Source organism: Arvicanthis niloticus, chromosome 7 (genome assembly GCF_011762505.2).
Source record: "Arvicanthis niloticus isolate mArvNil1 chromosome 7, mArvNil1.pat.X, whole genome shotgun sequence".
Classification (NCBI taxonomy): domain Eukaryota; kingdom Metazoa; phylum Chordata; class Mammalia; order Rodentia; family Muridae; genus Arvicanthis; species Arvicanthis niloticus.
Genome location: NC_047664.1, coordinates 38,904,773 through 38,932,367, shown reverse-complemented (window position 1 = coordinate 38,932,367; position 27,595 = coordinate 38,904,773). Strand labels below are relative to the sequence as shown.

General features: G+C 46.0%; 3 protein-coding genes across 8 annotated transcripts in view; all 3 read left to right on the top strand.

Annotated features, from left to right (window-relative positions):
* Positions 1–205: 205 nt before the first annotated feature.
* On the top strand, positions 206–14,307 carry Mxd4 (MAX dimerization protein 4). Of its 3 annotated transcripts, XM_034509090.2 has the most exons (6): positions 215–432; positions 514–613; positions 3,695–3,724; positions 9,253–9,367; positions 10,434–10,596; positions 11,038–14,307. In XM_034509090.2, the coding sequence occupies exons 1-6, from the start codon at positions 369–371 to the stop codon at positions 11,193–11,195; spliced, it is 630 nt and encodes a 209-aa protein (XP_034364981.2). In that variant the 5' UTR covers positions 215–368; the 3' UTR covers positions 11,196–14,307. The 3 variants fall into 3 exon arrangements, with proteins under 3 accessions (XP_076794425.1, XP_076794424.1, XP_034364981.2); XM_076938309.1 differs by lacking the exon at positions 3,695–3,724 and having other exon boundaries at positions 214–432; XM_076938310.1 differs by lacking the exons at positions 10,434–10,596; positions 11,038–14,307 and having other exon boundaries at positions 206–432; positions 4,137–9,289.
* Positions 10,511–27,595, top strand: part of Poln (DNA polymerase nu) — a 148,651-nt gene continuing 131,566 nt past the window's right edge. The window contains exons 1-2 of one of the 2 annotated variants that reach the window (XM_076938307.1): positions 10,511–10,596; positions 19,482–19,533. The gene's annotated coding sequence lies outside the window, so the exon portion shown is untranslated. Of the gene's footprint in view, positions 10,597–18,900; positions 18,963–19,481; positions 19,534–27,595 lie in introns of those variants that run through there. The other variant, XR_013111794.1, reaches the window with a different exon arrangement.
* On the top strand, positions 18,883–27,397 carry Haus3 (HAUS augmin like complex subunit 3). 3 transcript variants are annotated; one of them, XM_034509087.2, is made up of 6 exons: positions 18,883–18,962; positions 19,482–19,533; positions 19,669–20,824; positions 21,717–22,156; positions 24,246–24,474; positions 27,060–27,397. In XM_034509087.2, exons 3-6 carry the CDS (start codon positions 19,916–19,918, stop codon positions 27,291–27,293), a joined length of 1,812 nt encoding a protein of 603 aa, XP_034364978.1. In that variant the 5' UTR covers positions 18,883–18,962; positions 19,482–19,533; positions 19,669–19,915; the 3' UTR covers positions 27,294–27,397. The 3 variants fall into 3 exon arrangements, with proteins under 3 accessions (XP_034364978.1, XP_034364980.1, XP_076794423.1); XM_034509089.2 differs by having other exon boundaries at positions 18,900–18,962; positions 19,790–20,824; XM_076938308.1 differs by lacking the exon at positions 18,883–18,962 and having other exon boundaries at positions 19,863–20,824.

The window sequence follows — 27,595 nt, the reverse complement described above, 5'->3', positions numbered from 1 at the left end:
CTGGGCCACCACGTGCTGTTGCTAAGCTTGGGCTTCTAAATTGTTACTACTGGAGCCAGCCTATCCCAGCCAAGCTTCGCATCTGTCAACATTCTCAGCCCTGCCCGAGGCGTTCGTCCAGTCCCTATTGGCCAAGGGTGGCGAAGAACCCGCCCCTTAGGCCAGAGCGCCTACACCTATTGGCTGCGTCGACTGCTGCTCGACTTATGTGTCAATTTGAGGGCCTGAGGCGGAGGGTGGCGGCCCGGCGCTGGAGTCCGCGAGTCGGGCTGGTGTGCCGCCAGGCGCGGGGCGTGCGGCGAGCAGAGCCGGCAGGAGCGCGCCGGGCAGCCGCCGCCGCCGCCGCCGTCCCGTGCGCGGGCGGCAGGATGGAGCTGAACTCTTTGCTGCTGCTGTTGGAGGCGGCCGAGTACCTGGAGCGTAGGGACCGAGGTAGCCCGCGCCCCTTTGTGCCAGGGTGGGTGGGCGGCGGGCGGGCGCAGGGGGCCGCTGATCGCACCGTCTGTCCCGCAGAGGCCGAGCACGGCTACGCCTCTGTGCTGCCCTTCGACGGCGACTTCGCCAGGAAGAAAACAAAGACGGCCGGCCTGGTGCGCAAGGCCCCGAACAACAGGTACCGCCCCCAACCCCCACCTCCCACCCCCACCCTCCCGCGTGCTGTGCCAAGCCAGCTCGGACCAGCCCCGTCCGAGTGTCCCCGTCCTCTCCGCGTCCCCAGTGTAGTTCTGCGCGCACCCGGGCGGCCGGCCTGGAGGAGGTGCCGGCCCCGCCCGCGCGTCGCCATCTTCCCGCGGCCGCGCCTCCCCGCCGCCGTAAACAGTGCCACGCGTACAGCGGCCGCGCTCGCCTAGAGCCGTTCTGGACTTTTCCAAACCGGAGAGGAGTTGTCAGTTGGTGCCGACCGCTACTCCCTCTTTTGGGCCAAATTGGGGACTCCTCCTCCCTTGCACTTCTCAGAGCTGACTTTGCTCTTAGGCTCAGCACCTTATCCCCAGGAGCATGGACAGAGACCTCTCCCTGGGTATCTCCGGGTCCGTTGCAGCCTATTGACAAGGAAACTCCAGCTACAAGCATAGGGCTGGCTTTGTCGTGAAGAGCTGCACGGAGCTATTTCTCCCAAAAGCCCCAAGGCCCAACTACACTCTCTTTGCCTTGGCCTTGTGCTTGGAGGAAGCCCTGAAGCTGAGGTTTAGGTATGGCTAAGGACTCCTAAAGGTTCCACCTTCCTGGCTGCAGTGGGGACCATGGCACACCTGACAAAGTCTAGGGGCCAACCTTGGCCTAGCTACTCCTGTGTGGTCAGTCTGAGAGCTTCCCTGGCAGGCTGGGGGCTTCAGGGCCTCTTGGCAGAGGGTGCAGCTCATTCCTGTGGCCTGTCTGTTCTTGGGAAACAGAGAGGCTGGCACAAGGACCCATTTCTGTGGTGTCCTAGGCCTGGCAAAGAACTGGTTGAATTACCAACTGCCTGAGTCCCAGCCCCTGGTCTCCTGCTTTGGGCAGTTTGCAGAAGGGCATAAGTGTATTGGAGGCCTCACTGCCCCAAGCTTCCACAGTGAGATGGCCTGGCCCCAGCTTCTGTCTGCCCGAAACCCCAGGTTGGGAGCTCAGGTTCCTGTGGCATGGAGCACCCACAGCTGATAGAAATGGTAGCATTCCTGAGCTGAGGCCTGTGAAAACTTCTGCCCATGTACACAAGTAAGCAGTCTGATCCCGCCTTGTAAATGAAGCCTTATTTTGATCTCCATTTTACAACTGAGGAAGCCAAGGCATAGACAGATTTAGTCACTTGTGTAGGGCCACTTAACCACCTCTATCCCCTGCTCCTGGATGAGGTCCTAGCCTTCCACCTTCACTGGGATGGAGAACTGGGTGCAGGGGCAGGGGATGCAAAGGGCCTCTCTTATTTGACTTGGGTGCACCTTCCCTAAAGCTTCCTTGGACAGAATGTACTCCCTCAAGGCCTAAAATCTTAGGGGTGGCAGACATACCCCTTCCCTTCCCAGTCATTGCTCAGAGGCTGTTCTCAGCCAGCTCAGTTGAGAAGCTGGGATTCCAGATGTGGAAGGGCAGTTCTGAACCTATTAGGCTTCTTTGTCCTGGCAAATTGAAGAATAGGCCTTGGTATATAGCAGGCTAGGGTGAGAGATGGATAGGTCTCTAGTGGCAGTGATTCCATGGGAGGGTGCCTGAGCCAGCCTTTGGAGTTAAATTATTTGAGCATGTAAGCAGAGCAGCATCTGACACAACCATGGCCTCTCCTCAGGCACAGGTGCTTTTTAGAACTTGTGTGACAAGCTCTCCCACAGGATCTCTGGACTCAGGAAGAGTTCCAAGGAAGGCCAACCCCCATACTGCTCAAGAGTGGCCCTCTAGTCCAGGACTGGGAGCTGACAAGACAAGTATTATCCTCTGGTGCAGGAGGTGAGGGGGCTCCTCAATACTGAAGTTTCCTGCTGACCCTAGCCTGCTACACAAACTAGCAGAACCTCCAGTCCCAGTCAGGCTGTCATTTGGAGAACTGAAAGACAGTTCTCCAGAGGCCATCGAAGAGTTTTTGCACTGCCTTCTTGGCTCTGGTTGGCCCATGGATGGATTCTGAGGCTCTGGCTCAGCCCAAGTGACTAGCAGGTCTTAGAAGATCCTGGGAACTACACAGGAGAGTTCAGGAATCAGCAGGGCCCGAGGGAAGATGGGTGGGCTTTTTGGCTTCAGTAGATGATAGGGCAGGTAGAGTGTGAACACTTTTTGGTACATGATCCCAGAGCCAAGCTCTAGAGCAGCAGAGGAGGGGACAGGTGGGCAGTGGCAGAGCACAGGGAGGGCCTTGGTCTGAGTGTCTCCTGAGCTTTCTGATCAGATGTGCAGCAGCCTGGGGACCTAGAAGCCCTGTTGATCTGTGGCATTTCCTTAGTTTGAGAGAGTCAATCTCACTCATGTTGGAAACCTGAGAGACACTTGTGCTGTTCAGTAGTCTGGTCTGGGTGAGTGGGCTTGGCCAGTGGGGTTCAAGCAGCCCCTGGGGCCACTGTTCCCAGGGAAGGTAAAGTTGGTCTCAGGGTTACATGTTCTACATAATTCAGCTCCTGAGAGAAGGGGGATTGGCCATCTTCTATGCCCTGCTATGTACCTACAGGCCCAGAAAATATGCCTTTCTTACAAATGCCCCTGTGAGCTGGCTTGGCTTTAAAAGCTTTGTCCTGGGTATTCCTATCTGCATGGCAGAGTGGCCATGGGAGGACAGAATCATCTTGTCTCCTGAGGGCCTGGCCTTTGTGTTGCATGTTCCAACCTGCCATTGGCTCTCTGTGTGTGGCTTGTATTACTTATAAGGACACAGCTGGCCTCAGGGAAAGGGGAGCAGGGAAGGAAGGTGGCTGGGCACCTGAGCATCCTCACCAGCTAGAGCCATCATAGTCCTCACTGGGTGGTCTGTGTGGCCCTGGGACCCTTAGATCTACTTGTATCTCTGTGCCTTCCCCCCTACCCCCAATCCTCACAATTCAGTGTGAGGTTAACCAAGCCTTTGAAAGGCAGCTGTATGGCTGCCCTAGCTCTCAGCATCCAGAAATATCCTGGACCTAGATCCTCCTAGCCACTGTGCGAGGGCTCCTAGCTCTCTACAAAGAGCCACTGTTGTTTGTGCTCCTGTTGTTGGGCCTCGGAGTGAGCCCTGTCTTTCTATCTCTCTAAACAGGTCTTCACACAACGAACTAGAAAAGCACAGGTAAGTGGTTCCCCCATTCCCATGTGAGCTACTGGATATGACTGCCTCCCTAACTCTGATACTGAAGGGGTACTTTTGCTAGCCTGACCTGTCTGGGTCGCCAGGCTATGCTCTAGGCTCTGGAAAGGCCAGTTCTAGAGGGGGCTAGGGTCTGTTTTCAGGTATTTTTTGTATTGACAGGCAAGGGCTGGGCTCAGGGCATATTCTTTGGTGTTTAGCTTGGGGTCAGAACTGGATAGGTACCAAGGATTTGAAGCTCCTTGTGCTGGTAGCAGTCTGAATTGGCTCCCTGGAAGAGGACATGGGTGTGATTGGATATGGAAACTTTTGCTTCAGTTCTCAGTACCATGGCTTTGGTAGGGATTCATCCCTTTCCCCCCTTACCTCTGTGCCTTTTGGTCTGTTTTCTAAGGAGCTGTGATGTTCTGCATGACTGGAGCATCACAGGAGGACAGCAGGCCCAGGCTTTATCCCCGTACCTGGCTCTAGTCAGCCCCTGGTATGGCTGGTGGCCCATGAGGCTACTTCATTTTGTCATTTTCATCTTTCCTTTGCCTGTGGTGACAAGGTGTGGCTAAACCCTGGGAGTTGGGAGGTGAAGGAGATACTTGTGGCTGCCAGCAGCAGCCTAACTGGAAGCAGAGGTATTTTAGGCCAGGCAGCCCCATAAGCAGTAGACCCCATGCCAGGATCAGGCAGTCCCATAAGCAGTAGACTCCATGCCCCTGAGAGATAGTAGGCAATAGCTCTGTCCTGACCTCTGCTTTTATTGATAAAATGGACCAGTTCTGTCTTGCCTTCTTGATGTTTGGGGTGGGGGTGGGGTACATAACTCTGTATCCTAGATGATCCCTCCTGGGTACACTGGAAAGGTCTGGAGCCCAGCCAGTTCTTTCCTTTTCCCCTCCCCCCCTCCCCATTTCTGCGCCCAGTGCAGCGCCAGCTTCCGCTCTCCCGGGATTCAGGACTCTAGTTGGGGCGGGTGGCTGGGCAGGGACAGAACACCATGTTCCCTGAGGAGATGCATTTCCTGCAGTGGCTTGTGTGTTTGGGGGGTTCCCAAGGGGCCAGGCCTCAGGGATGGAAGCCAGAGTGAGGCAGGCTCGGGGTTGCTCCTAGGTCAGAAGAGATGAACCCTCCTTGTCCAGACCCAGGCACAGTGGCCTGGCCTGTGTGAGGACTTCCTGGAAGCAGTGTTTGGAAGGACACCTGATAGTGAAGACAGATGAGGAATGCCACTGAGGCAAGAATGGGCAGTGAGGGTAGTAAGCAGCTGACTTCTGCAGACATCTGTTGACCTTAGTCTTGGTCTCTGTCATCCTCTACAAGCCTATAGTTAGACTGGGTCTCATGAAGACTCTTAATTTAAGACAGGATAAGATTTGCTGGGTATCCTGGGGCTCTCTGGCACCCAGCTTTCATCAGGCCTGACCCAGGGCAGGGTCTCTCTGCCTAGCTGATCGGGCCATAGACATAGCCAGCTTTGAGCAGTCCATAATCCTGGGGTTTGGGCCCTGGTAAGGACATCAGTCACAGCTGGCTATAGATCGATGCCAGGTGTTCCTGGATGCTGGCTGAAGGGAAGGGCTGTGTGTTGTCCTGAGGAAGGAAGGAAACACCTGGCTGGCTGCCCAGAAGGCCACAAGAGGCATTACCCTGGATGCTGCCTTCACTGTAAGTGTCTGTCAGAGGAACTCAGGTGGGCCTGTGGGACTTCCCCTTTTGGAGCTTTGGACAGTACCCACCCACCCTACCCATTACCCCTGTAGGTCAGTATTTCTGATAGATTTGCCAAGGTGGCACTTACTGCTGACCTCAGGGCCTGGCAATCCTCCTAGGCTCAGCTCTAATCTTTGGTCCTTAGTACTGATGAGAGCTCTAAGTTTTCTTCCTGGCCCTTAGCACTCCTGGAATGTCTTAGTACATGAAATGTCAGAGGTCAGAGCTAAGCCCTCAGTGAGGCCCCTAACCCTAATCTAAGCACAGAGATGGTTTTTCAAGCCTACTATAGTACCCTTGGCATGCTTGTGCATGGCTGCCCACAAGTGCCTAATGCAGCCATGTGGAACTACACAAAAGACATGTTTGTTAGCAACAGCTAGAAGATAGTAATAAATAGAAAAGACTGGTGATTCCCTTTCTCCATCCCACTGACTGGGGTAGAATTTGCCAGTAACCTGGCCTGGAACCTATCTCTGGCATCCAGCCAGGACTTGGGCCCACATTCGCTAGGGGACCCTGGCATGGGGCCAAGCTTCCACCCCCAGCTCTTAGGCCTTCCTTTGAGGAGTAGGGGTTTTTACTGAGACACTACGTGTGGCAATGTCAAATGGCTGAGCTGTGAGGAGAAATGAGGCTGTTGCTGATAGAAATGCAGGAATTTCAGGGGAAGTTCTGCCTCCTTTAGAAGCACAGGGGTTTGACAAGTTTGGGATGCATAGGGCCAGCCATGAGTGTATTGAGTCTGGTATACTATAGTGACTTTAGGGAGGATACAGTGAGATTCCAGAGCATCCTAGACTCTATGACTGTGATGTTCATAATCAGGGGTCGGGGAGGACCTTCCCCATATCCCCTTACTAACCACAGGCTCAGCCCAGGGTGTGCACTTTTCTGGGCTTGGGTTGACATACTAGTTTTACATTGTGTGTGTATGGTCAGGTGACTTTTGTAAATTACTCGTGTGCTCCCTGCACCTCACCCAGAGACCTTATCCTTGGTTACCTGGAGGCCCCTGAGATGATAAAGGGCCTTTGTTACCCATTCTCCCCACCTGGAATCTTCACCCAGTTCCATGTAAGTACTCCAGACCTGTGTCCATGTACCCATAGCCTCCCTGGTCTCAGAACCTATAGAGGCCCACAGCCATTGGATCCCTGGTTCCCTCTGACCTGAGCATTGTTGAGCTAAGTCTTCAGATGCCCAGGGATGGTTCTGTAGAACCCAGATTCTAGAAGTAGACCACAAGTACTGTTGAGCGGTCTGAGCCAAAGAGGTGGTGCTGCTTCTCCCACAGGAACTGTGACAGGTCCCTATGTGCCACTAAGCGACTTCCAGCCACCTCTTTATATTCCATTTGGTACAAAGGAGAAAGTGAGCATGTGCTCATTTGTTTGCGTTTTTATTGCCTGATTCCTCGTGGGATGGGGTCTGTTTTCATGTGAGATTTGCCCTTTGTCTTCTGCTCGTTGCCACACGGAGGCAGTACTCTTTATTTTTGATGTGTATGAGCTCAAAATATCACTAATACTAACGTTTTGTCTTTTATATGTATTGCAAGTGCGTTCCTGCTGTTGTTTGTCTTTCAGCTGTGTTTCTTTCTTGTACAAACGTGTCTTTCTCTGATTGTAAAAGTAAATGTGGGGTTTTTAAAAGCATAGAAAAACCTGGAAAATACAGAAAAGCACAAAGCTAAAGAAATAAACGTTGCCAGCCGCATCCCTGGAGATGCATGCTTCCTGTGCTTCATTGTGTTCTGTTGAGTCTCTTGTGTGCGTCTGCTCTTTTTACTTTTTCAACAAAAGTGGGTCACTTGTCACATATGTGGTTCTGTATCCTAATGTTTCCACTTTAACACTCATGGACTGGAAAGATAGATACACTGAAACAACAGTGTGGTCATCTCTAAACAGGGAACTTGGGAATACTTTGTTTCTTGTAAGTTTGCACTTTCTGTCAATTTCCAAGAAGCCATTGGTGCTGACATGATTAAGTGGTTGTAGGAATTGCTATGTAACAAGTACACCTGGTGAGAAGGGTTCAATGGCCTAGGCCTACATCTGCCATATCCCAGAGCTGGCCTCAGAACAATGGAATCTATCTGGGGAGGCTCCACCTCTGCTCCCTAGCCCAGCTCTGTTCTCTAGTCCCTTCAGTTCCTAGGGTTGGATGCTCACTGTGCTGGAATAATGAAGCTGAGTTATGGACTCTCTGGCAGGGTAACCATGCATGCAATAGCATGGAGCCAGGAGCCTGTCTGTGTATGGCGAGACTGAAGATCCTCTGGCCTTGCAACAGAATCTAGCTAGGGTTTACACAGCTCTCACTCACACCCTACCTCCTGGCTAAGCCCAGCCTCGGTCCTGTGTCTAAGAAGTTCTTCCAAAGGTCTAACTCCAGTTCACCAAAAGGACCTCTAGGCCTCAGGGTGCTGGGTCAGGATGCTAGGTGAGAAAGTGCTTTGTCAGCAATGGGTGCAGTTTGAAAAGCATAATGTCCAGGGGTGGCACCCCACCCTCTGTGTATGTGACTGTTAACATCTGTCTACAGTTTCTTCCTGTTCCCAAGGGTCCCCCACTCTGAGAAATGGCTGTTCCTGCCTGCTGTCTTTCCAGAGCCTCTTTAGGTCTGAGGAAATCTGTGGTATGCTTGGGCTCTGTGACCAGGGGACAGATGAAGCTTTCAGCATGGAGCCACTCTTTTTTTTTTTTAATTGAAAATTGATTTCTTTCATACAGTATATTCCTCTTTGTTTCCCTCCCATCTCCTCTCAGACCTTCCCCAGCTCCCTACCACCCAGCTCCACACCCCCTTTTCTCTGTCTTTACAAAACAAGCAGGCAAATTAAAAAACAATAATATGTTGTTAAAGGAGGAGCATGTGTGGATACTAGCCGGCCATGAGAGGCCAGTTGGGCAGCAGGCTAAATTCTTTAAAAAAAAAAAAAAAATCTGTCCTGATCTGCCAGTTACACTTCTAAGAATCTGTCCAAAGCAAGCCATACTGACTTAGAAACCCACCTTGGCTTTCTATAGGGCCTGGCTAGCTCCATGATCTGGCATTACACGGGCAGAACACTGGTTTCCTGCAGATACTGGTCAGGTAGAATGTGCAGACATAGCAGCAGTGCCTGATATCATGGTAGTGTCAGAGATAGCCTCTGGAGGTGAACTTAGTTACCCCTTTAACATAGCAGCAGTGCCTGATATCATGGTAGTGTCAGAGATAGCCTCTGGACTTAGTGAACTTAGTTACCCCTTGAGACCAGGCAGGGAGGTGCTGCAGCATATGAACAAGTACTATGAATGTGGTTCCAGTTTAGTGAAAAAATAGATTCACACAAATAGATACAGGAACAAAAATCCAAAAAGATAATTTCCAGTGAGACCACAGACTTGGCAAAGAGAGCTGGTCCTCAGCACCCCCTTATCCTTATCACCTCATGGTTTTGTGACAAGAAGAATGAATAGAACACACTGTATAAGACAGAATAGGTGATACAGATATTTGTTCCCTGGGCTCTTAGGTCCTGTGGAATCATGTGGACACCATATCCACAAAGGTATCTGTGGCAGGCTGCCCCAGAGGGCAAGTATTACCTAGGCCGAGAGGGAATTCCTGGAGAGGGATCCAGATACTCCAGCCTTGAGGCAGAGTCTGGGCAATTCCCAGGCCAAAAGGCAGGCCTACAGCAGTGCAGAAGCCTGTGGAGGGTCTGGCTTGCCACTTTCCACCTTGCACCAGTCACATGAGCCATAGTTGTGTGGGATTTGCTGCCTAGCTTGATAGTCTGTCTTTGGCTCTTTCAGACGAGCTAAACTCAGGCTCTACTTGGAGCAGCTCAAGCAGCTGGTACCCCTGGGCCCTGACAGCACACGCCACACTACTCTGAGCCTCCTGAAGCGTGCTAAGATGCACATCAAGGTAAGCATGCTGTGTCTCATCAGTCACCCTGATGTACCCCAGCCATCCCCACCCTTAGGCAACACTGGTTCAGAGGACCTGGAGGTGGATGGTGGAACCACCTCACAGGTACGTGTCAGGAGCTTATGGGGGGACCCAATGGGAGCTGATTGGTGATGTTGAGGTTATGTGACTTGTATTGGGTTTTGTTGAGGGGTGTTTGGCAGGGAGATGGTGTAATTGGCTGGACAGGCTAGACAGGTTACAGATAGTTCTATATAAGACTGGGCTATGGAAGGCCAGCTGCTAGAAGAAGAGGTGGAGTTGAGGGAGGAGCCAAGGTGTCACTGCATGTCTTCATAGACAGTCTGACTGGAAGTAGGCAACAGTTAAAGAGAGCGGGGGTGGTAGAGGCTTTTCTTGGGAGTTGGTGTGGCATTACACTGAGGGAGATATTACCCGAGCAATCCCTCAAGGCCTTCAGACTGAGATCTGCTTATTTAGTGTTCTTTGGACATTACATTTGGACACTGGGTCATCCAGGGTCTCGTTCCCTTAGAGGGGCTCCTCTGCCTCCAAGCTGTGGACTTGCTTGGGTGGTAGTAGCTTTGAAAGAGTTATACCCAAGGCCCTGGGGTTTTAATAGAACAACAGTGTCTCAGGTGGGCCCACACAGGAGGGTTTAGGAATGCTGTTCCATTCTCAGATGCAGCAGGTAGACTTGGGAAAAGCCCATCTGAGGGCAGGTGGAACTCTCATGAGTAGGGTTGAGGAGAGGCACCTGCCAAAGTTTGGACGATACTGTTTCAGGGCTTGAAAGTCTGTGTGTTTCCACTTTCTGGGGCTGGCTAGCAGCACTGGGCATTCTACAGCGAGTCATCAGGCTGAATGTGAAAGACCAAGCTGAGTAACTGGTCACCTTACTGCGGCGAGGAAGGGTATATTAAGCCTTTGGCAGGGCACCCTGTGGCTCTGTCTAGCAGCCCATGTTATAGGTAAGGATCCTGCCTGTGAAGCTTCTGTGCTTATGCCCAAATGAGACGACTACTTCTTGGCTGTGGGCTTACAGACCACCCTCTATCCCCAGAAACTGGAGGAGCAGGACCGCAGGGCACTGAGCATCAAGGAGCAGCTTCAGCGGGAGCATCGCTTCCTAAAGAGACGTTTGGAGCAGCTGTCAGTGCAGAGTGTAGAGCGAGTGCGCACTGACAGCACTGGTTCTGCTGTGTCCACAGATGACTCAGAGCAAGGTGAGTGCCCAGGCAAGCAAGGTAGGATCTGGGCAGCCCAATCCTGGCCTCTGGGTGTAGGTATCTGCAACATTCCAGGATAACAAGGAAGTGCCTACGGTGGGATGGTGCTAGTGGTGAGAAGGTGCCCATGCCACCTGAGCTAACTGCTGGCAGTACTACAGTAATCCCATAGTGAGGCACAGAGGCCATGACAGGGCTATGTGAAGGCTATGAGAGAGGATGACTCACCACTGGGCAGCATGCTGCAGTGTCTGGGTTCATAACCCAAGACTTTGTCTGGAAGCATCCTAGCATCTTCCAGGGTACAAAGGACCTCCTTTATCTCTCCCAACCCAGGCTCCACTTCCATAGAAGGGAACTGTGGGCTCTAACTCGGGAGCCTCAGGCTGGCTTCCTTGGAAGTGGCTGCCCTGACCCATCCTCTCTCTGTTCTCTCAGAGGTGGATATAGAGGGCATGGAGTTTGGCCCTGGGGAGCTGGACAGTGTTGGCAGCAGCAGTGATGCCGATGACCACTACAGCCTACAGAGCAGTGGCTGCAGCGACAGCAGCTATGGGCACCCTTGCAGGCGGCCTGGCTGCCCTGGCCTTTCGTAGGCTCCATGTTCTTTGCTTCTTGGCCCACCTGCCTGCTCACCTAGCCAAGCGTCTCAGCCTTCCAATCCTCCCTTGACTGAAGCCAGCCTCGTCATGGGCCTACTGCTGTGCCATTCTCGAAGCTACAGCTGCTGCCTGGTCTGCCTGCCTCTGCCTGCCCACCCTTCGGTCAGGACTCAAGTTGCCTGCCCCTTCTCCGCAGGGCAAGACCCCATGCAGAGAAGCAGGGTCAGGCTCTCGCATCCTGGAGCCCAGCATAGCCGTCCACAATCTGTTCTCAGATTCCTAATCATTCCAGAAGTATTAAATATCATTTCTACAAATCTCGGCAGGATCCGTGTAGGGGCCTTAATGACCACAATGGGGAGCTTGAACCCCAACATCGGATCCCAGGAGAGAGGAATGGACTGAGGAAGGAAGGAAGGAAGGAAGGAAGGAAGGAAGGAAGGAAGGAAGGGAGGGAGGGAGGGAGGGAGGGAGGAAGGGAGGCAGGAAGGTGCTGCTGTCTGTCTATCCATCTATCCATCTACATCCACATAGTCTTCTGAGGTGTGGACAGAGGGATCTGAAGGGTAGGACTTGATGAGCATCTGGGCCTCCTTTTCCATGGTGTCAGGAGCCATGGGGGGATGCTCCTGGGGTCTGGCTAGACCACCTCAAGTCAAGTTGGGTGACTTCTGCTCTTTTAGGACCATCAGATGTATACATAAATGCCTAGGCTCACACCCACAAGCACAAATACACATGGACGTCGGAGAATGTATGTCTTGGGATAGTTGGCCTGAGGTCACTTGGAAATGGTGGCCCCTAACCTGTGCCTGACTCTACTCAGGCCCCTCCTCACCTGGGCCAGTCCAGATGGCTCTGCTTGCTCTGCACAGGAAATAGGGCTTTTCTTCCTGGCAGGAGACTGGAATAAGCTGGGTAGCAAGCTGAAATCACTGGGTCCTCCAAGCTTTCTCAACTTCCTTTCTTAAGAAAAGAAAAAAAAGAAAAAAAAAGTGTGACAGGGAGCTCCCAGAAGGGGCCTCATGAGCCCTGCCCAGGGCAGCCTCAGCTGGCAGAGGCTTTACCCAAAACACAAAAAGAAACATTTTTAAAAAGAGAAAAAAGCTCTGAAGACTCGCCAAGGGACATGAGTGTGCCTCCTCTATTTCCTGTATGAAATTTTTGTACTCTATTTTCCTAGCCATTGTTGTGTCCTTGTTTGCTGATGGGTGGGAGCAACCCAGTGTCTCAGGGACCCATCCTCTGTCACATTGTCATAGTGTGCCTTGTGTTCCCTGTCTCACCCCACCCACTGCCACCAGCATGCCCCTGTGGCTTATGGGATGCGCCAGGCCTCCTGGTAGGTGCCCCCTTCACTGCTTTCCTACAGGTAGTTCCTCCCAGCAGCTGCATCCTCCTGGGAGGGACATGTACATGCCTGTGTGGCTGCCATGGCTGATTCTGTATCCTGCAGGGCTATGACCTGGCCTCCAGTGGTGCCTTCATGGTAACTGGCAGTGTGACTGTGCCTGAAAGTTCAGGAGAGCAGGCCTGTTAGCATAGGGCCTGGTCTCTGGACTTGGGCAAGGGCCTGGAGTGTCAGCCATGGGCAGCTTATAAATATAGTAGTTCTGGAGGTAGTACGAGCCTGGCCAGGAGGCTTCTGTTGGCCTTTCAAAACTAGAAGACCTTGTTTCTAGGGGCACCACACAGCAATATTTGGGTAGTGGCCACAGGCTAGCCCACAGCAGCACCTGCCACCTCTTCTGGTGCATTTGTAAACAATTTCCAAACTGTGGGGAAAATTCTTATTTATCTTCAGTCATGCCAGTGAGCACCCTAGGGTGGGAAACCTACTGATAGCACAGTAAGATTTCTGGAAACAACTCTGGCATAGAACCTGTTCTTCGGGCACTCAAAATGACAGGTGGACAGCAGGCCTGGGTAGGAGTCCCTGGAATAGAAAGATACCCAACATCTTAGAAAGCTGGTTCTATCTACATTTTCTGCCCAACTCGGGGCTTCAGTGTCTGCCTGAGCATTTCCCCCCAGACATTTGTCCTGAGCACACCCACCCCTTAGCACAGGACAGAGCTCTGTTTAAAGGCTTTGCCTCAGGGCTCTAGAACTCCAGGGCTCCTGATGTGTCCTGAATTCTTTTATCATCAACTCCCTGCTCCATCTCCAGCACCTCAGATTCTGCTTCCACCCCTGCCAGCAGAGTCCACTCCTGGTGACCAGATTGGCCCCCTTGGCTGAATTTTGTGGCAGCTCAGCCCTTTGCCTTTTTAGGCTATGGATCCCATGTAGCCTGGGAGTTGGCCTCTTCAGTCACCCAGGGGTGCTAGCCAGCTGCCCCTCCCACTAGCAGGCATGTGAGGGGTGGTCCATAGGCATGGGGGCTGGTGCTAAGAGTTAATGTCTATTACTCGCTCTCCTGCTCTCTACCATTTACAAAGTATGGCCATCACTGGTAGCCATGGGATTCAGCCAAGGCTATTGTGTGTCTGTAGAAGAAAGCTGGACCAAAATAGCTGCTGCTATGTCCTCCACCTGCGCCTGTCCATGTGAGCCATATGGTGCTCTACAACAGAGTCTGGAACTCCAGGCTCAGGCTTGGACCTCTTTACTAGGAGGTGATCCAGACATACCAGACCCACCATCTGCTGCAGGCCCACCTGGTCTAGCAGGAGAGGACGCAGAGGTTTTTTGTCTCTATATGGGCCCTAGGCCTGCCTCTGTATTTCTAACCTGCAGGTGCTTGAGCTTGCATTTCTAGGCAGATGGAGTTTTGCACCAAACTGTGGCTGGACAGACCCTACCCTTCTGTGTGCCCCAAGCCTTCCCTGCCTCTGGTGGGTCAGTTAGCCTCTCACCCCTTGTGTCTGCACAGAGGGTCTTGATCCCAGGCCAGCAAGCAAGTTCTCAGGCCTCTAAACTAGGGCACTAGGGCAGGTTCCGTGCCAGAGTCTGGGGCTACACAAGGGGCCTGGTGCCAGTGCAGTGGGTGAGTTATGAGACCTGAGCTGCAGACTGGAATGGGACCCCATCCCACCTGTCTAACAGATGGGGCTGTGCTGTGTCATTCTGTCATTGTAATATAAATACAGATTTTTATACCTCATTTCTGGTTTCTAGTTCTTTCTATCTCTCTGCTCTGCTCCTTTCTCTCTAGCTTGAGTTAGAGGGACTAACTCACTGGAGCCAGGGTCATCCTGGCCCTTGGGAATCAACCTTCACATGTCCATGACCTCCATTTCCTGGGAAGCTGGCCAGATCCACAGCCTCTGTGTGATAGCTTGGGTAGAAGTACCATACAGCATACTCTATGCCAGGTGTTCTTGTCACTGGAACCAGGACATTGTGGGCACAAAGATAGATCAGTCCTTAAGGGTGCTATGCTGGCTAGATGCCCTCTGCAGAGAAGTTGCTGGGTCTCCAGATTACACTTCAAGGACCCCTCCTTGGGTCCATCTCAGCATCCTTAAGCTGACTCGGGCCTAGCTTCTGCCCTCACGACCTATACTGCTGAGGAAGTGTGGAAGTGTGGGCAGCTGTGTTTGAGTGCTAACATGGGGATTTAGGGTTCTGAACTGCCCTCAGAGCAGCTGTAAGGTTGTTAGAACACACACTGAAGAGAAAACAGGATAGCGTTGCTGACACTCCACTGTCTACAGGGAGGCTTCAACCCACTGGCAGAAATCCTGGTTCTGGTTCTTGGAGGACTCAATGTCCTCCCAGACAGATGAATACACTAAGACTTGTCCTTCAAGGATTTGCCACCTTGAATACCATAGAAGGCATGGATCAGGACTTTCAGAGAGCATGGTGTTACCACACTGAACCCTCTGTAGAACCTGTTGGAGATGGCCTAATGGTACCTGCTAGAAAGTTTTAATGTGGAACCATGAAACCTGGGGAGGGATTAGTTCCCCCAGCAGGCAACAGCCAGCTCTAGATTCTTGAAATGTGTATCCCTGCATTCCCTGCCTTCTGTTGGGTACAGGGTAAGGGATGGGCAGCCTTAGAGGCAGCTGAACTTAACTCAGAGAGAAAAAGGAGTTTTCTGATGTGAATACAACGGAACCTCAGAATTGGTATGATTTAGGTATTGATGTCAATGTGAATATTTAAATTCCAAACAGTGCTTTTTAGTCTTCCCTGCTACTGCTTCCTATTGGGAGCCATGGGTGCCAGCGGTCTGTGTTAAACACTGCATAATTAGCACCTACTACAGTCTTGCAGGGTCCATCTCATGGTTAGGAAACTCAAAGTTCAGATATGGCACTCCTTCCATAGTCCTTCCATAGCTTTTCTGTCCCCACTCCAGGCCTTACACACACACACACACACACACACACACACACACACACACACACACACAGAGAGAGAGAGAGAGAGAGAGAGAGAGAGAGAGAGAGAGAGAGAGAGAGAGAGAGCCTATCTCTATATTCCTCCATTTTGCCTCAACCTGAGACCCCTGCTTGCTAGAGTGGTTCCAAGATGGCCCTTCTGCTCCTTATCCTCTTCCTCCCCAGAGTTAAACTTGGATGCCCGCTGTCTCCTGCCCTTCACCTCAGCTCAGCCTAAGTTCTACTCAGCTCTTTGTCCTTACAATCTCATTTTGGATCTCACGGTTAGTTCAAGCCCAGCTGCTTCTGCAAGTGGTCCTGAGTCCTTTGTCTGTTTTCCTCTTTTGTCCCTTTACACACTTTTTCTGAGATGATGGCTGTATAAATTAGAGGCTGGGCTAATCTGGACTAATTGCTAGTGGGACATTTTATGTCTTCTTTTCCCAATCTTTAGCCAGAAAGTTTAGGGCACAGAAACTCTGAATTGTTCTAGAGTTAGGCCACTAGCCTGGGAAGGGAGGTGCAGGAAAGGATGGGCTCTCATCCTAGTTCCCTCTCAATTGACCAAGCCTCTTAGGCAACATGAGGTCCTGGACCCCTAAACTCTGCCAGGCCACTTGTTACTAGCTTCCAGCTCCAAAGACCCCTGTCTCTACTCACCACTATTGTGATCCCTTCCTAGTGGTGAAGACCCAAATGCTTCTGAATTTGATACTGAGTTTTCATCTTCATCACTTGAGTGTTAATACAATGAAAAGCAAATCTCCCCTCCCCCAACTCCATGGTCTTAAGAAAAGTCAATTTTTTTTTTCTGGAAGAACAAGACCAATAGGAGGAAGTTGCCAGACCACATCTTACTGGCTAACGGCCCCCCAGGGTTCTGCCAACTCCTGGGGGCTCCCTTGCCTTTACCCATTCCTGAATTGCCCAGTGCCAGCTTTCTCAGACCTTTTGTGACTTAGAACTTTTTTTTTTTTTTTTTTTTTTTTTTTTTTTTTTTTTCAGAATCAAGCTAACACATATCTGAGGCTGTCACTCTCGTCTCTGTGTTGTTTGGAAAATAAATCTCTTCACTTTCATTAAATTGCAAAACAGCCTTTAACATCACAGTTGTATACAAAGCTTTAAAACTGTCTGAAAAGATACTGTATAAAAAACATCAAATAATTTTTAATATTGATGACAGGAGAGTAAGGCCAACAGAAAAGACTTGTGGTCCTGCAGTTAGGTTTGTTTCATCCATTACATCCCCACAGGCTTGCTTAGGAACGATCAGCCATCAGTCCCCTTTACCTTTTGACCCCACTAAAACCACAACTGATTTTGAGTAGAAGAGAGCAAGCTTGTCTTGGAAATAAGTTTAACATACTTGCCTTCTTAAATTTCTAATCCAATCCCAAGAAAACTTTCCAGTTCTGTATAATTAACCCCATTGTGTTTGCTGTTAGTACTCAGGGGTCTGATCCTGTTCTAATCTTTATGTTTTTATGGCTTCTTATGGCCTTACAAACACCTTTCAAACAAGTAACTGTAGTCAGCAATACAAGATGGAGGGCTGGGGGCCAGGAGTCACTAAGAAGGTCCCAAGGGTTCCAGGTTGTGCCTGGGGGGAACCTTATCCTGCAGAGTAGCCCTCTGTCTTTCCGGCATCTTTAATTCTGTCTCCTCCAAGCTCTTCCGCACAGTCTATAAATATCCTCCAGTTCCTCCCACTTTAAAACAAAACAACACCAAAAATCCTCTCAGCCTTGCATTCCCACCCCCTCATCTTGTGTCATTTGGCTCTTTTTCTCTCAGTCTTTGCCTCCTCAGCAAAATTTCCCGAAAGCACTGCCTGCACTTCCTCTGGCCAAAACCCACTCAACGCCAGCTCCCTGCTGAGCCCCTACCTCCAGTTTGGCATCTGGGGTTCTCCTGGGCCAATCCTATGACTTCCTAACTCCATTAGGCACTGTTCTGAGAACTTTTCCCCTATACTGTTTGTTTTTATTTACTTTCAGGTTTCATTGACTTTCAAAAGGATTATAAAAGTTAAATAAGAATTAATAGTAAGGATTGGGGATTTAGCTCAGTGGTAGAGTGCTTACCTAGCAAGTGCAAGGTCCTGGGTTCAGTCCTCAGCTCTGAAAATAAAAGAATTAATAGTAAATGTCTTCCATTTGAATTTAAATGATCTGCCTAGAATATTAGTTTTTCTCTCTTTGAAGACATTAATAGCTGGGCATGGGGATTCATTCCTGTGACCCCAGCACTTGGAGATGCTAGAGTAGGAGGATCTTGAGTTCAACCCCAGCCTGGGGCATGAAGCAAATCCTTGTCTCACAAAACAAGCCCCGGGAAAATGATCCAGAAAGAATTCTACCTAGTGGTAACTAGACTAGAACCGTGTCTGATACATCACCCTATTTGTGACTGGACGAGGGGAGTACTATTTTTTAATGATCATAGCCCACACCTTGTGAACTTATATGTCATCTTAAAAGAGCTTGGTAAGTTGCAAATGTCTGATAGAAAAAAATGAACAGACAAGTTGTTACCAATGCCAACTGTAACTCCAAAGGTCAGTTTTCTGGGACTATAGGACAATAACTAGGCTTGCATCAGACTTAGCCTTAGTTCAGCATTCTGTCTTTCATTGAATGACAGCCGGCATCCTAGCATCCTCAGAATGTCTGTACTTTTGAGTTGAATGCATTACAAAACTAATGTACTTTACACCTTGATATTTTGAGGATGGGATCTTGGAGAAAGTCAGCTTTTGCTTGGAAGTCATAGAGGCCTTGGGAGTTAAGTGTTCTTTGCTAAATAACTATTGTAAAAGATTCTATAGCCAACAATCCTACCCTGCAAGAGACCTGATAGGGACCCAGCTACTGACCTTGTTATTAGCACCACGTTGGGTCACCCTACCAGGGGTAGTGGTGGTGGTAAGAGCTTTTGGGGTAGGAGGGATGTGTTCGGCCTCAAGCTTCCAGTCCCCTAGTAGTGTCAAAGACTGCAAACCATACTTGGGACAGGAGGCCTAACTGAACTAGACAGGCCTGAATGGCTGTAGCAGCCTGCGGCCGGAAGAGACCGAGACGCTAACTCCAGAGCGGGGGCGGGGTGGGGCGGAGCGAGGGCAGAGTCTCTAATGAGAAAACCAATCCTCTTGAGCCTAGAGGGAAGGTCGGCGGGCGGGGGGGTGGGGGGGGAATAGAGGCGTGGTGAAGGGGCGGAGCGTCTGGCAGGAGAACCAATCACTTTGCCCTAACTTCTTGAAGGGGGCTGGTCAGCGGCTCCTCCTTCGCCGTCTCCGTGATACCCCGCCCTCTGCTCAAACATTACGGATGTTGTAATCTGCGCGTGCGTATTCTGACAGTCCCGTGAGGCAGTGCGGCGCGCGCGGTTGGAGGCTGGCGGAGGGGAGTGGCAGGGGCTTCCTGAGGTAAGGGGCTTGTGTTCGCGACTGGCCGGGCCGCTGCTACCCTCCTACAGCCTACTTGAGGCATCGATAGAGGTCGTTGGGCCCGGGCGCGGGGTGTGTGGAGAGGCTGAGGCTTCGTGCCGGGGGTTGGGGCGGAGGTGCTTGGCCGGTCCTCTGGCTGGGGTTGGTTGCTTTATTTTCGGATGCTGCGGCTAAAACTCAAGGCCTTAATTATACTAGGCAAACGTTAAACCTGAAATATGCCCTTATCTGTTATTCATTTTTAAAAAACAGCAATTCGGTACTTTTGTGGATATGTTTTATTAGAGCTGTTAAGTGGGGATACTCAGAAACAAAAACCTACCCAGAAATGTTGCCACCAGAGTGTAAAATATATTGTGATTTTAAGACCTGCCATTGCCACTGACCTTCGTTTGGCTCAAGTCGTGGTTCATTGTGCTCTGGTCAAAATAAAACTTTTTACTTGATGACTGATGGCTACTGAAACTTGACAACTTGTCCTGATTTTCTCTGCACTAGGCTGGTTATATCTATAGGTCGAGTCGTTTGAACCTGATGGACGCTGATTGAGGTAAGTATTTAAGTAATTTTATCATTGGAAAAAAATCAGGTTTTTAAGTTGTTATATCTTCATGAATTAGATTCTTCATTACTGTTGTAATGTCTTATGCAACACCCTGATTGCTTCTGTTTTTCTTTTTGTCAGATATTGCACCTGCATCTATCTGCCTTTCACTTAAGTCCTGATGTCATCTGATAAAATTATCTGTATATTAAATGCATTCGACTTGTTTGTGGTCTAATACTTGTGTTCTTCCCCCCACTAGGAAACACATTATAGATTGTATTTTTTTTCTTTCTTCTATGGACTTAAACATGTTTTTTTCTATTTGAACTTAGTTTTAAGAAACCATAAATTCATATCAAATATAAAAAACAGGAGTAGTTAAACCATGAGTTGTGGAAATGAGTTTGTGGAAACACTGAAAAAGATTGGTTATCCCAAAGCTGATATTCTTAATGGAGAAGATTTTGACTGGCTGTTTGAGGCTGTTGAAGATGAGTCATTTTTGAAATGGTTTTGTGGGAACGTGAATGAACAAAACGTATTGTCTGAAAAAGAATTGGAAGCTTTCAGCGATCTTCAGCGATCAGGCAAGCCCATCCTAGAAGGAGCAGCATTGGTTGAAGTTCTTAGAACCTGTAAAACTTTTGATTTGAAAACATGTAAACTGGATGACGAAGAGATACAGAAATTAGAAGATGAGGTTCAAATGCTGCAGAAATTAAAAAACTCAAAAATTCAGCGACAGAATAAATACCAGTTAATGGCTTCTGAAACTAGCTACAAGTCTCTGGCATTAAATGCTAAACAAGAGGAAGCCACTAAGAAGCTGAAACAAAAACAAGGGTTCCTAAATACTGTGAATACCAAGCTCAGTAATGAACTTCAGGTTCTTACTGATAGAATTAATAATTTGATTATATTCTTTAGAAATTCTAATTTAAGTGAAAGGACAAATCCAATGGTGTTTTTATCTCAGCTTTCCTTGGGAAAATATATAAGCCAAGAAGAGCAGAGCACAGCAGCCTTAACCTTATATACAAAAAAGCAATTCTTCCAAGGTATACATGAAGTAGTTGAAAGTTCAAATGAAGAGAATTTTCAACTTTTAGATATACAAACACCATCTATTTGTGAAAATGAAAAAATCTTTGGGGATCGACGACTGGAGATGGTTAGACTCCAGATAGCATGCATCTGTGCTCAACGGCAGATCATATACTTGAAAGCAAGTAATTTGAGCATGAAGTCAAGTATAAAATGGGCAGAAGACAATCTTCATAGACTAACCAATGAGGTAAACATAAGAAATAAGACTGAATCCACATTGTAATTATTAGAAATATAGTTTAATATTGCTATTTTAGAAAAGGAATCTAACTTTAATTTTATATTTGCTTAGTACTTATCTGCAGTATGTGTTTAATACAAATATATTATTAGTCATATTACTAGAATTTAGTAATTTTATCCTCAGTCATATTACTGAGTTAATTTTTGGTAAAAATACCTTAATTTGCATTATGAATTTGAAAATTGTGTCATTTCAAATACAGATTAAACTGGGGTTTCTGTTTTATGGTATACACCAAAGAAACTACTTGCTTGACTATGAGTATCCTGCCTTGCTTCCTCTGACAAGAAGATGGTATTAATGAAGTCCAGGATTCAGTGGAATGAATTTCTCTTTACTTGTTGAGAATATGTAGATATATTGCAGTTGTTCATCTGCACTCTTTAGAAGCTTGTTTTCTTGATAATATAACCACTAGATAGTTGAATAAAAATGTAGAGGTTTCTGAATCAATACAGAATCTCACAAATCTGCTATAATCAGCTCATGGACTAAGAAAATACTACATAAAAGAAAAACTAAATCTTCATTTGTTATGAGTAATATGCTTTTTAAAGATAATGATGAGATCTTCTAGTTTGTTAGCCATTAACATATATATATATATATATATATATATATATATATAGTGTAAAAGCACTGAAGTTCAGTAGTTCATGCTGGCTTTTCTCTCGACTTAGTTCATATTTTCCTTTAAAACTAGTTTTGGCTTATCCTAGTAAGTTAGTTTTTATTCATTGCATATATTATCTGGCCACCTAAAAGAAAAAATGAAAATAATTTAAAATAAAAGTTTAAACCTACAGTTTAAAATATTACTGCTTTCTTTGTATAGGTTATTGGTAAAGAAAATTTGGATGCAAAACTTTCTAGCTTGAATAGTGAGATTCTAAAACTTGAAGAACAAATCACTCATATAAAAGACGAAAGTTTGCCTGCTTTGGTAAAAGAGAATGCCCAGCTATTGAACATGCCAGTTGTAAAGGGCGATTTTGATCTGCAGATTGCTAAACAAGATTATTATACAGCAAGGCAAGAGCTAGTGTTAAATGAGTTGATGAAGCAGAAAGCATCGTTTGAGCTTGTCCAGTTATCGTATGAGATTGAGTTGAGAAAACACTGGGATACATATCGGCAACTGGAGAGTTTGGTTCAGCAACTCAGTCAAAGAAACATGGTGCTCTGCCAGCACCTGGCAATGTTAACAGGACTACCAGCATCTGAGCAGTTAACCTCAAGGACTCCCATCAACACCAAAGATCATTCTACTCATAGGTATGTATATGTCATTGCTTCCTTAGCATTTTTTTCTTTTATTTTTGTGAAATACTAGAGAGTTGGAACAGAAATTTTAAAGGCTTAAAAATTATTTGTATTCAGATTTTTCCTTTCTGCTAGTCTTTTCATCCTTTAAATTTTTTTGTTCCCTTTCTGTTCATGTTAGGTCTGAATGTCGCCACTTTAGAGCGGAAGTACTAAGTTGGGGGAGTAAAGTGATAAAATATTTTACTCCCACTTAGACACTTAGATTTGGGACAGAAAATTTGAATACATAGGTATTGCTGGGCATGATACTGATTGTATCGGGAAGGTGGTAGTAGGGAGGGAAGACTTTATTTCCCTTTTTGATGAAGTAGATTACTAAAATGAAAGCTAGCCCTTTCTGGATCTCTAAGCAATTGATGATAACAGGATACTGGAATTGAAGGTTGAAAGTATTAGACTTCAAAAGTCTGTACTCTGCTTGATGTGTGGCTCATATCTGTAATCCCAGCACCTAGAAGGTTGGGGCAGAGCTATACTAAGTTTGAGGCCTTTGTGGGCTATGTAATAATGTTCAGCAAACACTTTTGTTTTAAATCCTGTGTGGTAATGGGATTACATATTTAATTTCAACTTTCTGGAAGCTGGGGCAAGAGAATCTTGAATTTGAGGTCAGCTTGGGATACACAGCAAGAATTCTAGGACAGCCTGAGCTGCACAATGAGACTTTGTATTTTAAAGAAAGAAAGAAAGAATTGGCATGGAGACTGGTGAGGGCTGCGGAGATAGCTCAGTCACTGTAGTGCTGTGTACAAGTTTGAGAACCTCAATTTGATCCTCCAGAAACTAGATAAAGAAGCCAGGTGCAGTGGCACACTCATGTCATCTCTGCACTGGAGAGGTAGAGGAGGAAGGATTCCTAGTGCTTGCTGGTTAGCCAGTCTCATAGAATGGGTGAGCTCCAGGTTCATGAGAGACTTAAAAGTGAGGCAGAGTGTTTGCAGAATACCCCCAACATTAACCTTTGGGCTTCCCATGTGCATGTGTATACACACACACACACACACACACACACACACACACACACACATTTTGTATGCTATTCCTCATTTTTTTGGTAGGATCAGAATAACATACTTTAGCTTTTAATCCAGAATTTAGAAGGCAGAGGCAGATGGATTTCTGAGTTCAAGTCCAGCCTGGTTTACGTAGCAAGTTCTAGGACAGCCAGGCTAACAGAGAAATCCTATTTTAGGGGTTAAAAAAAAAGATTTGTGTGTGTGAACAGAGAGAAAGCAAGCTATATGTTGATGTATGTATGAGTAAAAAGAGTGTGTCTTTTTATAAGGCAGGCGTAACATGTTGCTTTAGATTTATCTTTTGTCTTATAGGCTGATGAATTTTTCTGTTATTAAGTGCAGTGTTAAAATGGTTTTGTTAATTAGCAAGATTTTTACCAACCAAATACTGAACAAATTAAAATAGGCAGTTTGTTGTTAATGGCCATTTATATAGGTCTTATATTTTTAGTTTTTCTCTTTTAATCCCACTACAATTTTGTGAAATAAGCATTAAAGATTGACTTTTCTTATGTCATTGTTGCTGCTGCCATATCATAGATATATTCTGTAAAAGAAGTGTTTTCTTGGGACATATCATTGAAACTTACTTTGCAGTAAACTAATGTTAGTTAAGAATCAAGATGAAGTTTATATCTAAAATATGGAAGATGGAGAAACTAGAAATTCAGATATTTCTTTTAAAGAATTACTTATCTTTTGAGATAGTGTCTTATTGGCTTTGAATTTGCTATGTAGCCTTGAGCCCCTAATCCATCTACCTTAGTTTCCTGAGTGCCAAGATGACAGGGTTCTACCATGTACTCAAATTTAGAGATTTCTCCTCTGAAATAATACTATACCTGAGATCGGTTCAATTGCTCAACATTAGAAACACATAGGTTACTACTTTTTAGTTGTTAATTAGCTGTCACTATCTGTGACCAAATTTGGTGGGTTATAATTTTGAAAACTACTAACTTAAACATTTTTCTCTTTAATTTTAATTAAATTTAATTCTCTTTAATATTTTTGTATTTTAGGCTTTATCAACTTTTAGAAGGAGACAATAAAAAAAAAGAATTGTTTATAACCCATGAACGCCTGGAAGAAGTAGCTGAAAAATTGAAACAAGATGTTTCTCAAATACAAGATCAGTTGGCAGTATCTACTCAAGAGCATTTTTCCTTTTTGTCCAAACTGAATAATGACGTGGACATGCTTTGTGATGCTTTGTATCATGGAGGGAATCAGCTATTGCTTTGTGATCAGGTGAGTATTTACCTAGAAATTTAAAATGCTTTAAAAATTCTGTTTATTGTAAGGGCCTGGAGAGCTGGCTCAGTAGTTAAAGAGCACTTACTGCTCTTACAGAGGACTTGTGTTGCATTCCTAGCACCCACATGGACATGGCGCTCACAACCATCTGTGACTCTGGTTCTGATGTCCTCTGCTTTTGTGGATACCAGGCATACATGTGGTTCACATACATACATGCAAACAAAAATACTTATTCAAATGAAAAAAAATAATAACTTTAAAAATGTTTCTTATAAAAAGTATTTTGAAGAAAAGATTACCCTATTCCATTAAACTAATTAATATTTACTGGAATTTGAGAGGCGGAGTCTTGTTACGTAGCCTATACTGGTCTCCAGCTCAAAATCTCCCATATTATGGGCTTATGCCACCATACAGAAATCTTATGTTTTTTTTTTTAATTCCTAGTATATATATATTTTTTTTTTCAGATAATTTTGAGTTTCATGTACAGAATTTGAAAATTTATAAGATTTTCAGCCACTATAAAAGGATATATAATATTAATGCTATGTTAAGAAAGAAAAGTTGTTATTTTAGCAAATAGAGGATTGCCTTTCTGTATTTAAAATTTCTATATGTACAATACATGCTTTTTCTTTTTTCCTTTTTTTTCACAGTACTAATCTGTGAAATAGGCATATGTGGCAGGTCTAAAAGCAGTCATTTTTTAATTTGTACATTGGAATCACCAGGGAGCAGAGTATTGAAATGTTGATTCCTGGCTCTGTTTCAGAGATTGAATAACTTAGCCTGAATTGAGGCCCAGGAATTTTATTTTTATAACAAGCTCTCAGTTGTTTGTGGTCCATGCCCAGAAGCTCTGGAATATTGGAAGTAGTTATAGCTACAAACTTTAGGAGACCCTCTGCTGGTAACTGGCTACAGCTTTGAAGAGTAGAATTTGATTGGACTACTCTAGAGACTTGTTAAAATCCTTTAAATGCCGAAAGTGAAGAAATCAAATGTATTAAATATTAAGGCTTTCACAAGTTCTTAAGCAGAAGAATTACATGTATTAGCATGGTTTTCATTAAGTATTCTGTGTAATTTTATTTTATAGGACAGAAAAAAAGAGAAAAGGAAGTTTTTGTGAGGCAGGTTTTTTTTTTTTTTAATGATTGAAGAAAGCATGCTACTGTGTATTTTTATTGTCAGTGTGATTATATAATATACTCAAATAACCTACATATCATTTCTAGCAACCCCAGGACAATTGTGGCTCCATATATCCTTTAGTCAATGTGGAGGCAGACATAATTAATGGTTGGTGGTCTGGCTGATTGCCCAAAATCCACCCCACTGATATTTCAAGTTCTTCAGGTGATATAAATAAACCATCTACTCACCTAGCTGAGGCTCACCAATGACAGAAATGAATAAAAGAGTCCACCTGAATCTAGTTTGGTAAACCAGTGAGTTTAATTGCAATAACAGGATTTAAATGAGAGGCCAATTACTGGAGCATGAGCAGTTAACCTATTGGCAACTCAACTACCTAAAAAAGTCTCCCTCCCAATTGTTAACTGCCTGTATATCCTCTTGGAAAGATGGAAGAAAGGCTTCCTGAGCCCTTCCCACTCCCATAACAAAGCATTTGTGGGTCCATTCTGAAGCAGTTGGTTTTTATTAGACTTCATTTCAAGGTTTTTCCTGCATTTATATGTCTCAGGCACAGATTAAACTACAATGAAGTTTCATTAATATGACCTTCATGAGAAAGTTTTTGTTCTTTGTTTTTGTGTCAATAGTTATAAAACAGTGCTTGATACAAGGTAGGCATTCAATAATTGTTGATTATATGAAGACACGGAATAGATCAGGTACACTTTAGGAAGTGAGAGTTTGCACTGAGTCATTTCAGAATTACCTTTAGATGTTTATTATAGTTAATTTTGTATAGACTGTAAATCTGGTAGAAACTTCTTGTTTGCTTTCTTGTTTATTTGCTTGACAGAGGGTCTCATGTTGCAGTCCAGGTTAGTGTAGAACTCACTATATATTCCAGTCCGACCGCAAACTTATAGCAATCCTGCCTCAGCTTTCTTACTACTGAGATTACAGACATGAGCACATGCCCAAAACTTTTCATTGCATTCATTTTTGTGTGTAGAGTGGTGCACACATGTCTAAAGATCAGAGGACAATTGGAAGTCTATTGTTTCTTTTAAGCATGTAGGTTTGGGGAATCAAACAGGTCATTAGACCTGATAGCAAGCACCTTTACCCACTGAGCCGTCTCTTCAGCCCAGTAATCTTTAGTTACAGAGTTTTGTTTTTCTTTCGTTTATTTTTTAAAGACAGGATCTCACTTTGTACTCCTGGCTTTTTTGGAATTAATTGTGTAAATATGGCTAGCCTGGAACTCAGAGATATTCCTGCCTCTGTCTCTAAGCATTGAGATTAAGAGTATGTGTTACAGGTTTTTATTATGAGGAGTTACTAAATCACAGAATTTCCTTTTAAATTATATTTTAAATTTCTAGTTGGTATTGGAATATGGTTCTTGAAATAAAAGCTTTTTCTTCCCATTTCAGGAGTTAATAGAGCACTTTCATCAAGTTGAATCTCAGTTGAATAAACTAAACCGTCTCCTTACTGATATTCTTGCTGATGTGAAGACGAAAAGAAGAACTTTGGGAACTAATAAATTGCTTCAAGTAGAAAGAGAATTATATGTATATTTTTTTAAAGATGAAGACTATCTAAAAGATGTTGTGGAAAACTTAGAAAACCAGTTAAAGATTAAGGCCTCGGGTCTTAAAGACTGAAGACTTCTAAAAACAGAATTTTTACTATGCCTGTTTTTGTTTACTATGCTGTGTTTTAAAATGCTGGACTATATCTAATAAACCAATAATTTTTTTTATTTGTATGCATGGAGGGATGTGTGTGTCTGTTGTGGTCTCATATGTTAGTGTATACCATAATGGCTATGTGAAATAAGAGAAGAACTTGGACGAGTGGTTAGGTATTATCCTTTTACCATGAGAGCTCTGGAAATGGAAATCAGGCCATTAGCCTTAGGAGCCATGAATAGCCCATCTTGTCAGCCTCAGTGGTACTAAGTTTA